The sequence below is a fragment of the Cariama cristata genome, unplaced genomic scaffold (assembly GCF_000690535.1).
Source record: "Cariama cristata isolate BGI_N322 unplaced genomic scaffold, ASM69053v1 scaffold18804, whole genome shotgun sequence".
NCBI classification, from domain to species: domain Eukaryota; kingdom Metazoa; phylum Chordata; class Aves; order Cariamiformes; family Cariamidae; genus Cariama; species Cariama cristata.
Window position 1 is genome coordinate 21,437 of NW_009614900.1, and position 11,911 is coordinate 33,347.

At 36.8% G+C, this 11,911-nt stretch overlaps 1 protein-coding gene across 1 annotated transcript in view; it reads right to left on the reverse strand.

The window, feature by feature from the left end:
- The window catches only part of CFH (complement factor H), a gene marked incomplete at its 3' end in the record, with an annotated part of 31,247 nt that extends 20,990 nt beyond the window's left edge, over positions 1-10,257 (reverse strand). Inside the window, exons 1-5 of the mRNA XM_009699607.1 lie at positions 10,197-10,257; positions 6,090-6,275; positions 4,123-4,228; positions 2,780-2,856; positions 797-991 (exon numbers count right to left, since the gene is read on the reverse strand). Coding sequence (XP_009697909.1) covers positions 797-991; positions 2,780-2,856; positions 4,123-4,228; positions 6,090-6,275; positions 10,197-10,257 — 625 coding nt within the window. The remainder of the gene's footprint in view (positions 1-796; positions 992-2,779; positions 2,857-4,122; positions 4,229-6,089; positions 6,276-10,196) is intronic.
- Between the last annotated feature and the right edge of the window lie 1,654 nt (positions 10,258-11,911).

Sequence of the window (11,911 nt, forward strand, 5' to 3'; positions counted from 1 at the left end):
GGTGATGGAGCCAGACTCTTCTCATTGGCACCCAGCGACAAGATGAGAAGCAATGGGCACAAATTGAAATACAGGAATTACCACTTAAACATAAGAAAAAACATTTTTACTTAAGAGTGGTCAAACACCGGAATGGGTTACCCAGACAGGCTGTGGAGTCTCCATCCTTGGAGATGTTCAGAAGCTGACTGGACATGGTCTTGAGCAACTTGCCCTAGCTGACTGCTTTGAGGGACCTTCAGAGGTCCCTTCCAATCTCATCTATTCTGTGATTCTGTGTTTCTGTAAAAACTAAACATGAATTAACCTTCTAACTTGTCAAAACACATTAGTGTGAAGAAAGAAAAACCCATCCTGATTTCTTTGTATTTTTTATACTCTAAGAACATAAGTGAATTAAAATCATACTTGTTTTTCAAACTTGGTTCACACAGGTTCAAAATTGTTTGTCATTACTTTGGTTAAATTAACAGTGAAGTGATTGAATCTTATATAGACATATCAAAGCTAGTTTCAAAGAAATTGACTGCAGCCTGGCAAAACATACAGCTTGTAGTGAAAATGTGGAACAAACAGATGGTCCATTATGACTATATTAGCATCCAATATTCTCTGATTTCTCTTCCTTATCCAACTTCTTCTGCATTTATGAAATGGAGATTGATTACAGGCAAGTTATGCTTAATTGCTGTGGAATAAAGTGAAAGCTTTGTAGTCTTCTATATGGTAACCAGTCCTGAGAAGTCTGTGAGAATAAAGTTTCTTAATTACAGATAATAAATAGTGTCCTTTTTACCTTGGCACTGAGGCACGTCACTATTCCATTTTCCATTAGAAGAGCAAATTATTTCTTTAGATCCAACAAGCCTGTATTTTGCATTACATTCAAAATTTACAACCTGACCAAAGGAATACTCTCGGTCTAGCTCAAATGCACCACTAGTAATTATTCTTCCATTTTCCGGTGCTTGTACAGGTAAACACTTTGCCACTGGAAAATAAAACAAAATAAAAGGAAAGGAAAAAACCAGTCATTTTGAGGTCTATTCTGTAAAATAAATTGACACATAAAACATTAAAATACAGAAACCTCACTGTAATTTCCTTACACATTTTAAAAATATACACTCTTGTTACGTATTCAGATACCATTTGCAACAGATATAACACAAAACCCTAAGCAAAAGGACAGATCAAGGAAGAAGCTTGTAGACTGGCTCTCATCATCCTCTTCTCTGCCCTTGAAGGCTAAAGACAGAGCACCCACAGAACTAGATGAGGTCTCTCCCAATATAAATTGTCCTATGATCCTATTAATTCTATGGATGGTTAGATGAGCCTTGACTGACACGTAGGGTTATTAAACTTTGTCAAAATACGTTTATTTACTTTAGAGCTATGCCAAACTGAATTTGCTCTAGACAAGTATCTGGAAAAGTGGTGTGTTATATATAGACTGACTACAGCTGACTATTTCAGTTACTTACTGAAAATCCTAGTTAAGGATATCAGAATAATTATATTACTAAAGTAAACAAACAGAGTGTCAGCCATTAATTTAGACCTTTTGTATCTCCTAACTTTGCAACTGCAGAAGACAGAAGAATTAACACCTGTCATCAGGTATTTCTTATTAAGGGGGAATAGACTATCAAATCTCATTCTTAAATGTTCACATAGATATCACTGAACATGTATGAAAGGGGCTGGTGTTTAGCTTCCACTTCTCTCTGACAATATTATTCATCTTATAAGCCATCTGCATTTTCTATGAGGTCACATTCTATCTTCCAGGTTCCTCACAATTAGGACATTATGCAAATACTTTCTTTCATAGGCAATCATATTTCAGCCTAATGAAAACTCCTCAATCATGAAAGAAAAATATTATGAGGACTTTGAAATTGCAGTGTCTTGGTGACATGTGACAAAAAATGTTGGAAACCCTTGCTCTATACCGTGCAGGCAGAGACCTGTATGCCTAAAATTGAGGACACTCAAAATCCAGCAAGCTAAATGTGAAATATCTGAGACCAAGGAAATGTCAAAACACAGACAACAAACTCTAGACAACAAAAAGTTACCTACTTTCATTTGTGATTCTTTACTTAGAGACCCTTTCCTGACATTAGATGCTGAACCTAAAGAGAAATTTCACCCCTGCACAGGTGTTAAAATAGATCAGTTTAAAATTGTCTTTGGGAAGAAAGGAAGGTTATTTTCATAATCATACAGGTTTGAAACTGGTGAAAACGTTTCCAAAGTCAGGGAAGTATCATCTGAGCCTTCCAGTCTATAAAGTCTTGAGGTCTGAGGCTCTGTCTCACTCTCATTCTTACTTACTGAAGTTCTTCCACAGTATGCTAATAGGGAGAAGGACTTATAACAAAATCTTAATGGCTAAGATATTCACAAGGGTGGAGGAGGAAACTAGCTAGAACCACACATGCTATCACATACATCCAAAATGCCTCATTCCAGCTGTCTTTTGTAACCATGCTTTGCAGGCATCTACTCTATCAGGGCCTTTAGGTGAGGCAGAACTTTAAGCCAGTCTTGAGGTGACAAGACTCCTTTTTGTAAATGCTTTTTAAGAAAAGCCTGAGTGCTTATTGGACTAAAATGGCTGAGCAGTCATTGTAAGAGTTTCACTGCTGCATAACTTGAATTTAAACATATGTGGATTAATACTAGTAGAGAGGTCACAGATTAGTTCTAGATAGGATCAGACAGATAAAAAGACAGTTTGATAAGGAATTAAATGTCAAACTCCATTTACCTTCACAGTGAGGGACGTCATTGCTCCATCCATCTGCCTGACACTCACGGTAATTTCTTTGGCTGAGCATCCAGTATCTGATGGAATAAAAAGTAAACAATGCTAAAATAAAGTCTCATTATGTAACAGAAACAGCAGTGCTGCTGTTTTTGAAGCAAAGGAAGTAGGCTTCATATATGTTCTGGCACAGACTAACAAAAACATGACAAAACCGAGTAGTTTTTTGGCCTGCATCTTCCCTGTTTTGTTTCTTTTAATTGCATATGGCAAAAAAATAACAAAAAAAATCATAAAGTAGGAAGTAATCAGTAAGATGGCTTCTTCATTACAAAGATAGCAAGCTTTGGTTACATAACAAATAGTCAAGGGGTAATTTACACAATCAACAGCAAGCAGAGTAAAACTGTTGTTGCCTATGCTCCAAAAGGCATGTCACAGCATCAAAATAGGACTTAATCCAAACCACATGTATCTCATGCTTTGATGAGCTAGTATTATTTTTGGTTGGAGGGCACAATGCCATGGCTTCTGTTTTGTCTGAAATGACAATGAAGAACTGTCTGAAATTAAGGGATTGAGGAGAATATTGATTTTGGAACTCTTTTTGTGGAACTCAGCGATGATTCCAGCAATACAAAGACTGCAAAAGCATGGCTAAACCACTGTACATGCTTATAGATGATTTGCATTTCAAGAGGCAACAATCGAGTCATAGGCCTACTTAACTAAGCACAATACTATACACTTGCCTTGCTGCAGTTTTTATTGGAGAAGATGAATAGAGGAGGAAGAGAGAATAATTTCTTCCAAGCAGTCAGTGAAGACATGTTAGCGAGTCTACCAGAAATGTCATCCTTCAGATGTTTTTTACAATACATTTTACTTCATAATGCATAAAAATGATTTAAGCAGGACTGATGGGTCGTGGTTCTGAGTCGGAGACTGTTGTATGGCCTAATAATGACTTTGCTAACATAAGTGCATCACGACTACATACTGAGAGCACTGATTCCAGCATACAAAGCTGCATTTCCATTTGAACTGGCTGGCTGGTGGAGTCATCAGGTAGCTTTACAGATAGACCACTACTTTCGTTTTACATATTTTAGACACTGTGGATGACAGCTTCAGGTACATGAGTTCAGTTACTCTAATAGCACCAGACATGAGAAAGAGTTATCTTTAGTATTACTGTAATTGCAGAAATTTAAATTAAACAACAACCAAGCATAACATATTAGTAAGTTGTGGCTGCATTATAGACAAAAAAATCTATAACTGACACTTCTTTTAACATTAACACCTTATGTTAATGCCCATATATTGAAGTAAATAAGTGTTACCCATCATTACATCTGTACTCAACTCTGGCACCAAATACAAATTCAGTTCCAGCGGTAAGTTGAAAGGAACCAAACTCAGCATCTCCAGGATGTCCACAGGGCTTATCTGGTTAAAAAAAAAAGAAGAAAAAAAATTACTTACACCATACATAGGAATGTGGAAATGTAAAAGAAAGCACTTTTCTAGTAATTAGTAGCAAGTACGGGCCTTTCAAAAATTCAGAAATGCTCAGCATTAGATTGATTAACCCCCTCTTTTTTAATCACTGTCTTCAGTGATAACTTATCAGAGTAGGGATCTGCGATTTTTAAAAAAGAATGAAATAACAAATTAGCAGGTTTTATTCCCTTAAAAAGGCTGAGCTCCTCTTAAGTTTTATGACAAATTTAAGGCAGGATGTAACTTCAGCTTTTCATACAACTTGTGACATAAACCGGTCCAAAGCTTCCACTACAGAATCCATCCTGATTGGAAATGAAATTTCCTCAATTTGATGAGGACTGTGCTGAGTAAAGAGGGATGGCCTAAGGCCACAGGAGTCCTTTGGTCCTCAATCCTTTCTGCTCAAAGTTCCCCATAGGACTTTTCTTGTGGTCTGGCCCTAACTATTTGCCCTGGATTCCCAAAACAATTGCAAAGATGAACACACCATCCCTCTCATTCATCCACTTCTGATGTTATAGAGCGGACTGCAAAATAAACTGCACAGCTAAAACCTATTAGGTCTCAGAAGAAGAAATCTTTCCTGGTCCTTGTCAATCCAGGCAATTTCATTTCTTGGAGTGTATCAACATCCCTGTTTTTTCCAAGGAAGAGGTGTTTGATTAGGCCCTAAACCTGCTGCAGTGTGATTCAGTGAAAACAGATAACCTCATGATCAATTTTGCTATCTAGTGTGGCCTATCCTGAAAAGGGAACGTGATCACCTAACCTGTGGTAGACCATTCTTTTTCTCCTTCCACCTGCACCTTGCCAGTTCAGTATCTATTCACTAGGTGGCAGTATTTACTAAAATATGTTACTAAAAAGGAACACTAAATTTTGTATAATTTGAAAGATCCATGTTCACTGAGTAGTTATACAAATACATATAAAAACTGAGAAGGTGACTAAATAAAAAATGTGAAAGAAACTAGTAACAACTTTATTAATTCATTTTTGCTCATGATTTATATTCACCTTTGTTTGAATGACATCTAGGACTTAAATTTACATTATCAAACCAAACATTTTTATTCTACTAGTAAAAATTTTGTACGTTAGATATGTAAGACAAAAAGCTCATGTGTCTAAAATTTCTTTGTGTTTAAAACTCATTTATAACAGAAAAGAAATATCTGCTGACTAACAATAATAAATTTCAATTTCTTCACTAATGAATTCTGTATGAGGGTGTGAAATACTTCTAAACTCTTAACACAGTATACTAGAGATGATAAATAGCAGCTCTTATCCTAATCATGAATATTCCTTCACAGATTAAAAGAGAAAGCAGGGAAAAATAATTTCCCACTTCCAAGAAACTATATCTTTCATAGAACTAATTGAATAAACTGAAAAGAAGACAATACTGTCTTTTGAGTTGCATTCAGAAGCTATGTTAGTCCTTTATTCTGCTTAGACTGTAAATTTTACCTGCATTAGACTTTTTCTAAAATTTTGGAGGCAAGCTCCTAATAACTTAATAACTTAACCTAATAACTTAACATAAATTGAGTTAATAAGGCTGGCCTAGAGTAAGATCTTCTCCTGTAAAGAAAAAAAAATTATAATCCTTTGATATGGAGAAAAGGAACATCCAAAAACGTTTCCTTATGCATACATACTTTTTAGGATGATATTTTAAAGGATGCTGAAATAAGTAAGTTACAGGTAAAGACACAGTGGCAATTACACATTGACATCACTGACAAGGAATGTGATTTGTCAGGTCAAATGTTTGCACATAATTTGCATAAATACTTACTTCTGCATTCTGCCCCTGGGAGGCGTTGTTTCCATGTTCCATCAGCACACTCAAACACAATTCGTCCGAGTTTTATATATCCAGGCCGACATCTGTACGTTACTTGAGTACCATGTGAATAGGGAGGTTTGTCCCATCTTTCAGTAGGTACTTCTTTAACTCTTCTAGGAGGAGGTTCTTGACAAGCTAAAAATTGTAAATAAAAATATTGGTGACTGAAGCACATGCTACAAATACCAAAATAATTTTACAATAGAAAATGTAGCAAGAAATCCTGGGGACATTTGTGATCAAACGAGCTTATGTTTTCTATTTAATCATCACAAAATAGGAAACTGCCAAGAATCCATATTTTGTAGGAATACAAATAGACATTTAGAAGGACATAAGAATAGTCAAACAAGTGCCAAGAAACCACACGGGACATTCATAATTAATGAAAAAGATTTTAGTTAGTTACAAAGACTGAGAGGAAATTAGTGCCCTGGGTCTAACTACAGACATCTCTTACCCTTCCATCTGCAGGAGCTCCTCCATGCCTGTCCTTCCATTACCACTGAGAACAACTCTGTGCACTGTAGAGTTTCCTTTCAAACTATTCTCTTCTGCAGCCACCACCATCCTTGCCAACATTAAGTTCATGTGTCATTTGATGAAGTTCTGTCAAATCTCCCCTCACCTTTACATTGCTTAAACTTTCTCTCCAGGCTGAGATCACCTGATATTCCAAAACTTATTTCCTCCTGTCCATGAGATCATGTCTTATGACAAGTTACCTATTACATGATGTAATTAATTCACTTTGATGTTTGTTAGCTTCAAAGCATTTTGACTCAATCTGGGGGCTGGATGGTGGTGTCTGATATTTCTCATTAGGTCAATATTCTACAGTCCTTCCCCAAAAGCTCCTTCATAGGTCTTCTTCAGTGTTCATGAAATGTACAGTCAAGCCCATATGAATTACAACAAATGAGCCTGAATTAATTTTATTAAAAAGTTCCTCCACAGCTTGAGAATGAGAAAAATCAGACTGAAGGGGAAAGAAACAAACTTTGGGAAGCTGGTAATGAAAGACTAAATGATCTTTGTTAAGAAAATTTACTTTTTGTTGTTGTTTATAACAATTGATCTAATTTCAGTGACTAATTCTCTGTGGTTGGGTGAATGAAATGTACTGATTTTAAAGGCTGAAGCTTTACCCAGAGTAAGAGTCTGGACAGTCCAGCTAACTAGATGCAACCAAGTCTGTTTGTTTTACATCTGAACATGAAGAATGAGAATTCATCATGAATAAATAAAACAACCCCTGAGAAATGAAGCCTTGGAAAAGAAATGAAACTTCTGTATAGAAAATAAATGAGAGAAGAAATGTTCACCAGGGAAGGAAATATCTTGGTGAGTAGATTCATTACTCAGTAGAGAGCTAGGTTCTCTCACCAGTTTAGTTGTAAGGCCACAGGTTTGAGAAAACAGCAATACTCTTAATGAAGCTTTCCTATGGATTGTCCAGGTGCTGCCTCTAAGTGGGACTACAGAAAAAACATTTAGGATTTTTCCTCATGTGAGGGATGTGGAGTTATGGATTCCTGAACTAAACTGTGGAGATCACAGCCACAGATTAAGTAGCTGTGATTTCTAATACAAAGTGAGGAGATTAAATACTCATTCTTCCACATCAAAGTGTGGAAATTGAATTTTACTTTAGTTGTACAAAGACATACCCTTGAACACTCACTGTTTTTATTTCAGTCAGTGGAGTACCTACCAAATTAGAAGCACAATTTTAGAAAATTATTTAAAAATCAGCAAAAAGATTTGATACGCGAAAAAAAAAACCTGTATAATTTCAAGTGTTCTATAGCTATGGCATTTTTAAAATACAAAGAAAAGAATGTTAACAGTGAGATCTAATAACTTTATTTCGGCTGTCTTAAGTAGCCAGAAGAAGCAGAGAAGCTTTGACGATACTGCTGAGGAAGAGTATGCCCACACGTTCACATTTTTTCCGACTACTTTAATATGCATGTTCGTTCCCTCCTACGAATGATTACATCTGAGCAAAAATTATTCCTTCTATCCACTAGAGGGTACTACTCTACTATCAAAAAAGGTAGCAAGCACTTCTACTTTCTTAGCAAGATTAAGACACGTTCATTTTTAACATTTTGCAAATGCACGAATAAGCAAAATGAACAAGACTCCTCTAGCTAGTTCTGTCTTTCAAATGTGTTTAAAATAGTTAATTTACCCAAAACACTTCTTTGTAATGGTGAGAAAAGGAATTTTTCTAATTCTATGTATTTTTCATTAGAGCTCATTAAAATCAGTGCTTTCAGTTTGCATGCTGAGAAAGCACACTCTGAATTCTACGATTTAAAAAATAGGCTATTTAGTAGAGGGAGAGCTTCTCTGCTCTATTCCTCCATTGCTTCTGAGTTGTATTATATTTTTATCGTCTGTTCTGCAGAATGGGGCCTCTTAACTCCTCCTTGTGTACATTTAAAAAAAGAAAAAAGCAGTGAGGATAACCTCCCGATAGTCTCTTCATGATTAGTAAGACATGCGTCTTTCTGGGTTTTATTTCAGCGCTCTCTGATTGTTCTTTATCACTCCTGTCCTGATGTCAAACTATGTGTTACCATCAAGTGTCACAGTATGTATATGTATTTCTAACTACAGCTAATTATTTTTTTTTTTTTAAATGCAGTTTCTTAGTAGCTTGAGAAGAAGAAACCTGCTGACAGGATGTACTTCAAAACTGTATTAATTACATCATGCATTCACCATGTGCACTCACCAAAACTGAGAAGATTGTATTTTTGTACTAGAAAGCATGCACTAAAGGTATACCTTCAAATCCTTTAATGAGAGACCAGGAGAGCTGGAAATAATAATTTAGTACTTATATGTGACTTGAGCTCAGTTAGAAATAACTCCAGCTGCTTTCCTGCCATCATTATGCTGGCAGCAACTTCCATAAAGTCAACCCGAATTCAGGCAGAGGTATTTTTCAGACCTTGTGCAAAAACCCAGCTCTTGAACAACGTACATAGACTTTCAATATGAAGCTTGAGCTAAGAACCCTGCATGACCCATGGTAATAGTTGTCCCAGATAAACCAAATATTGCTACATTCACATTCCTTTGCAATCTCTCTGATTAAAGAAAGCATTGTGAAAAGGAAGTGCAAGTTCAGCCAAACTTTCTTTTCAAATTCCAGGACTTTTCTGTACTTCTTTGCAAACGAATCAGACTTTATTAGTTGCTTTAGAGCAGTATTTATTATAAGTATATATAAAAAAGATAATACATTTCATTAATGTCCCAATTTTTTTGATTTTTCTTTTTTTTCAAACCATCAGATTGTTTTGATTAATAAGGTTTTCATAGTCTTCACCTAAAACTAAAACCAACCTGAACCAAGCAAAGACACACTAGCTCAAAAAACACAAACTCTTTCCACAACACCCTATGTAAAGAAACCCAGACAGAAAGCTAAAGAATTAAATTACTAAACATATGTTAAACAATATAAACACAATACCAAGAAAAATAAATTGAACGGAGCGGCAGAAAATATCAGAGACTTCTGAAAAGTTACCCAGAATACTAGGTAACTCTTTAAACATGTACAAAAGCATACCTGTATACATGTATTTCATTTAATGGATTGAAAACAGTCTGTCAACAGATATTTTGTAAGCTTTTCAGTCAATTTAGTAATTATTCCTCTTTCTCAGATTATCTCACAAATTATTCCAGATGGAAAGAAATGCACATTTATTGAATATTTTCCATTTTAATCTACCAGCTGTTTACAGGTTTTAGATGTTAGAATAATTAACAAACATAATTAATAAAAAACTAGTTGTCTGGCTCTAGTTTATAAGGATACTAACCATTTAAAAAGTTGTGCAACAGATTAATGACAGCAGTAGCTATCCAAATAAATAGGTGAAATACTACTTATGATAGGATACTAAAGGTGCTAAACATTGCCAGAAGAAATCTCAATTATGGTTGTCAGAAGTTCATTTATTTACATATTTACTTACCATCTTCACATACGCTTTAAGAAAGGGTTATTTTTTTAACATTAAAGCTTACCTCTTTCTGCAGTACAATACGTCCAACATAAGAGCAGAGCTGTATAGCCCAGGAACGACATCCTAGAGATTCAGAAACTCAGCAAACACATTTAGTATTGCAGTCTACTTTTTTTTGATTACTTTCTGTTATTGTCACTCTTATTTTACTCACTCACTGCTCCAGAGACTGACCTCGCAACACATTTGTACTCTGATTTCAACAGTCACTTCCCCTAATCCTCTTGCAACACAGAAGTGTTTCTCTTTTTTTTTTTTTTTTCCCTCTCCAAACTTTGCTAAATGAATAAACAAATAAATGTCTGGTAATTTTGGTTAACACAGTCCTTCCCTGCGGTCTGCTTGTTATTATATCATACCTCATTATTTTCATATTAAGATTATCTGAGTATGGAAGGGATTATTTCTTTTAGTACCCAAAAGAAGTTGTACAAATAAATTATATTCTGATTCCTTGTCTCTTATATGCTTAGTTAAAAACCAGAACTTTACATGAAATGTGTGTAAAAATGAACTCTACTATATGCATACCATTCAAGATTTATGTTGAAACCTATTAAAATTGCTTGACTAACCTATCTCCTTCTATGACAAGGTGACCCACTCAGTGGATGAGAGAAAGGCTGTGGATGTTGTCTATCTAGACTTTATTAAAGCCTTTGACACCATTTCCCACAGCATTCTCCTGGAGAAACTGGCTGCTCATGGCTTGGATGGAGGTGCTCTTCATTGGGTAAAAAACCAGGCTGGATGGCTGGACCCAAAGAGTGGTCATGAATGGCGTTAAATCCAGTTGGTGGCCGGTCACAAGTGGTGCTCCACAGGGCTTGGTATTGAGGCCAGTTCTCTTTAATATCTTCACCAACGATCTGGATGAGGGGATCGAGTGTACCCTCAGTTTGGAGATGACACCAAATTGATCTGCTTGAGGGTAGGAAGGCTCTGCAGAGGCTGGATAGATGGGCTGAGACCAATTGTGTGAAACTCAACAAGGCCAAGTGCCGGGTCCTGCCCTTGGGTCACAACACCACCATGCAACACTACCGGCTTGGGGAAGAGTGGCTGGAAAGCTGCCCAGCGGAAAAGGACCTGGGGGTGTTGGTCGACAGCCAGCTGAATATGAGCCAGCAGTGTGCCTGGATGGCCAAGAAGGCCAACAGCATCCTGGCCTGTATCAGAAACAGTGTGGTCAGCAGGACTAGGGAAGTGATCATCGCCCTGTACTCAGCACTGGTGAAGCTGCACCTCAAGTACTCTGTTCAGTTTTGGGCCCTTCACGACAAGAAAGACCTTGAGGTGCTGGAGCGAGTCCAGAGAAGGGCAACGAAGCTGGTGAAGGGTCTGGAGCACAAGTCTGATGGGGAGTGGCTGAGGGAGCTGGGGGTGTTTCGTCTGGAGACAAGGAGGCTGAGGGAGACCTAATCGCCCTCTACAACTACCTGAGAGGAGGTTGTAGTGAGGTGGGGTCGATCACTTCTCCCAAGTAACAAGTGATACGACAAGAGAAAATCATCTCAAGTTGCACCAAGGGAGGTTTAGATTGGATATTAGGAAAAATTTCTTCATGCTGTCAAGCATTGGAACAGGCCGCCCAGTGAAGTGGTGGAGTCACCATCCCTGGAGGTATTTAAAAGACGTGTAGATGTCATGCTTCAGGACATGGTTTAGTGGGGGACTTGGCAGTGCTAAGTTAATGGTTGGACTCAATGATCTTAA